The sequence below is a fragment of the Rutidosis leptorrhynchoides genome, chromosome 2 (assembly GCF_046630445.1).
Source record: "Rutidosis leptorrhynchoides isolate AG116_Rl617_1_P2 chromosome 2, CSIRO_AGI_Rlap_v1, whole genome shotgun sequence".
NCBI lineage: Eukaryota > Viridiplantae > Streptophyta > Magnoliopsida > Asterales > Asteraceae > Rutidosis > Rutidosis leptorrhynchoides.
Genome location: NC_092334.1, coordinates 434,082,648 through 434,085,357, shown reverse-complemented (window position 1 = coordinate 434,085,357; position 2,710 = coordinate 434,082,648). Strand labels below are relative to the sequence as shown.

Genomic DNA, 2,710 nt, shown 5'->3' with positions numbered 1-2,710 from the left:
TATTTAATTATATATATATATATATATATATATATATATATATATATATATATATATATATATATATATATATATATATATATATATATCAGTATTTATATGCATGTATATAAAGGAATGATCAAATAAAAGCACTCGTCAGTATAAACGATTTATAGGCATTGACACATACTACTTGTTGCATGTATAAAGACCAACTTAACGTACAATAATTGACTATGATCTATAAAAGCTCGATTAATTCCATCAAAAAAAGTAAATCTTTTCATGACCCAATCACTAATTCTTTGATATCAATCCATTATATATTGGGGTTTCAGGTTTGCAGAAAGCATACGAAACTATATAAAAAAAATATATCGTTTATTACTTAAAAATTAAATTATGGGTGAAGAACAACGAACTCAAAAAAAGGGTACTTCAACATTACCAAGCTCCAAAGTCGTCAGTACCCGCCGTCCGATCAATAAAAGAGTCCAGAATATGAAGATGACATTTCTTTGTGGGCTAATAACGTATCTTGTCCTACGTGGCACTATTGGTTTTGGTGAGTTTCCTTCATTTCCTGAAGAAGGTGAAATCACAATTATTCTTAATTATAATTATTCACTTGGTGCAAAGATCTCAAATTGGGATTTACAAAGAAGTTTGTGGCTTAGTGAAAATCAAGGTTTTCCAAATGTTGTTAATGGTAAACCAAGAATGTTGCTTGTTACTAGCTCATCACCAAAGCCTTGTGATAGTCCTATTGGTGATCATTATTTGATGAAATCATTTAAGAATAAGATTGATTATTGTAGGATTCATGGTATTGAAATTGTGTATAATATGGCTCCTTTGGATACAGAGTTAACCGGTTATTGGGCTAAATTGCCATTAATTCGCATGTTAATGTTGGCGCATCCTGAAGTCGAATGGATCTGGTGGATGGATAGTGATGCGTTGATTACTGATATGGTATTTGATCTTCCATTATGGAAATACAAAGATCATAATTTAGTTATTCAAGGGTACTATGATATGTTAATGAAAGATAAATCTTGGTATGCTTTAAATACCGGCGATTTTTTCTTGAGAAATTGTCAATGGACGTTGGATTTGCTAGACGCGTGGGCCCCAATGGGCCCACAAGGGCCGGTTCGTGAAGAAGCAGGGAAGATTTTAACATCTAATTTAAAAGATCGGCCTGCATTCGAAGCTGATGATCAATCGGCTTTGGTGTATTTATTGATTACGCAAACTGAGTGGATGGATAAGGTTTTTCTTGAGGATAAGTATCTTCTTCACGGATATTGGGAAGGTTTGGTTGATAGATATGAAGAAATGATAGAAAAATATCATGCTGGTTTTGGTGACGATAGATGGCCTTTTGTGACTCATTTTGTGGGTTGTAAACCTTGTGCGCTTTACGCGCATTACCCTGTTCATAAGTGTGTGAGTAGCATGGAGAGAGCGTTTAATTTTGCGGATAATCAAGTGTTGAAGTTGTATGGATTGAGTCATAAAGGACTTTTAAATCATAAAACAAAGAGGATCGTAAATGAGACTGCGACTCCGTTAGAGTATGTGAATCAGGTTGATATTCGACGTGCGGCTCAAGTGAATAGTATCGACTGAACTTTCATACAGAGTCATTAGTTCAACAAGTCTTAGGACTTAAGCAAAGGATACATATTAATTAAACGCAAACATTTATATATCCTACTTCAATTGAAGATGAAGACGATTTACGTGTGAACTTTAATGCAGAAATTTAAGTGACTTTCGATTAAACTAAAATTGTAGCACACACTACACGAATACTAGACTTTCCCGTGACGCTTTTGCCAACGACGAATAATCATTGAAAAAAGCTCCACTAGATGACAAAATATTAAATTTTTTACTGGCTTTTATCGACTTTGTAACCAAAGCATACATCGATGGCATGTCGTCGAGAATACTTTTTGCTTTCTTATTTAACCAAAACATATATCGATGACATGCCTTCGATAATACTTTTCGTTTTCTTTTTTAATTTTTCTTTGAAATTATGTTGGCTCCAAAAAGAAAATAAACTTCGTCAAAATATGTTGACGACGTATCATCGAATTATGCTACATTTTTTATATATAACCTGGTTAGTATTTTAATGTTATTTTTCATCTACTGATAACATATCGTTTGTAGTGATATAATATGAACTAGTTAAAAATGAATTGTCCTAACTTAAGATATTTGAAAAAACGTTGAATAAGTACCAATGAGCGGTGTGGGCCATGTTTTACTTGGGCAAAAAGAAAAGTATCGAAATTAAAAAAATGAGAAAAAATATTAGAAAATGTGAAATTACTGAAATACCTCTATATATGCAACTGTGAATGTTAGTGTTTATACGAGCATCTTAATAATTTAACATGGGACACGTTTAGTATAGTAACGACGTGAGAAAATTAGTTTTATATATATATATATATATATATATATATATATATATATATATATATATATATATATATATATATATATATATATATATATATATACTAGGTTTTTAACCATTCAGGCTTGCCTGAGTGGTCACCGAGTTGCCCAATTAAACACACCACCCGGGTTCAATTCCTGGCTATGCCAAATTGTTCAAAAAGGGAGTGTGACTAGAGGGTGCGCATAATGCGCAATTCACCCGGTACCAGGTCTCGCGCTCGGGGGGCTTGATTACCCGAGGTTT

At 32.7% G+C, this 2,710-nt stretch overlaps 1 protein-coding gene across 1 annotated transcript; it reads left to right on the top strand.

Annotated features, from left to right (window-relative positions):
• The first annotated feature begins 384 nt into the window (after positions 1-384).
• On the top strand, positions 385-1,617 carry LOC139889226 (probable xyloglucan 6-xylosyltransferase 3). The gene has a single exon (XM_071872189.1). It carries the CDS (start codon positions 385-387, stop codon positions 1,615-1,617), a length of 1,233 nt encoding a protein of 410 aa, XP_071728290.1.
• Positions 1,618-2,710: the final 1,093 nt, after the last annotated feature.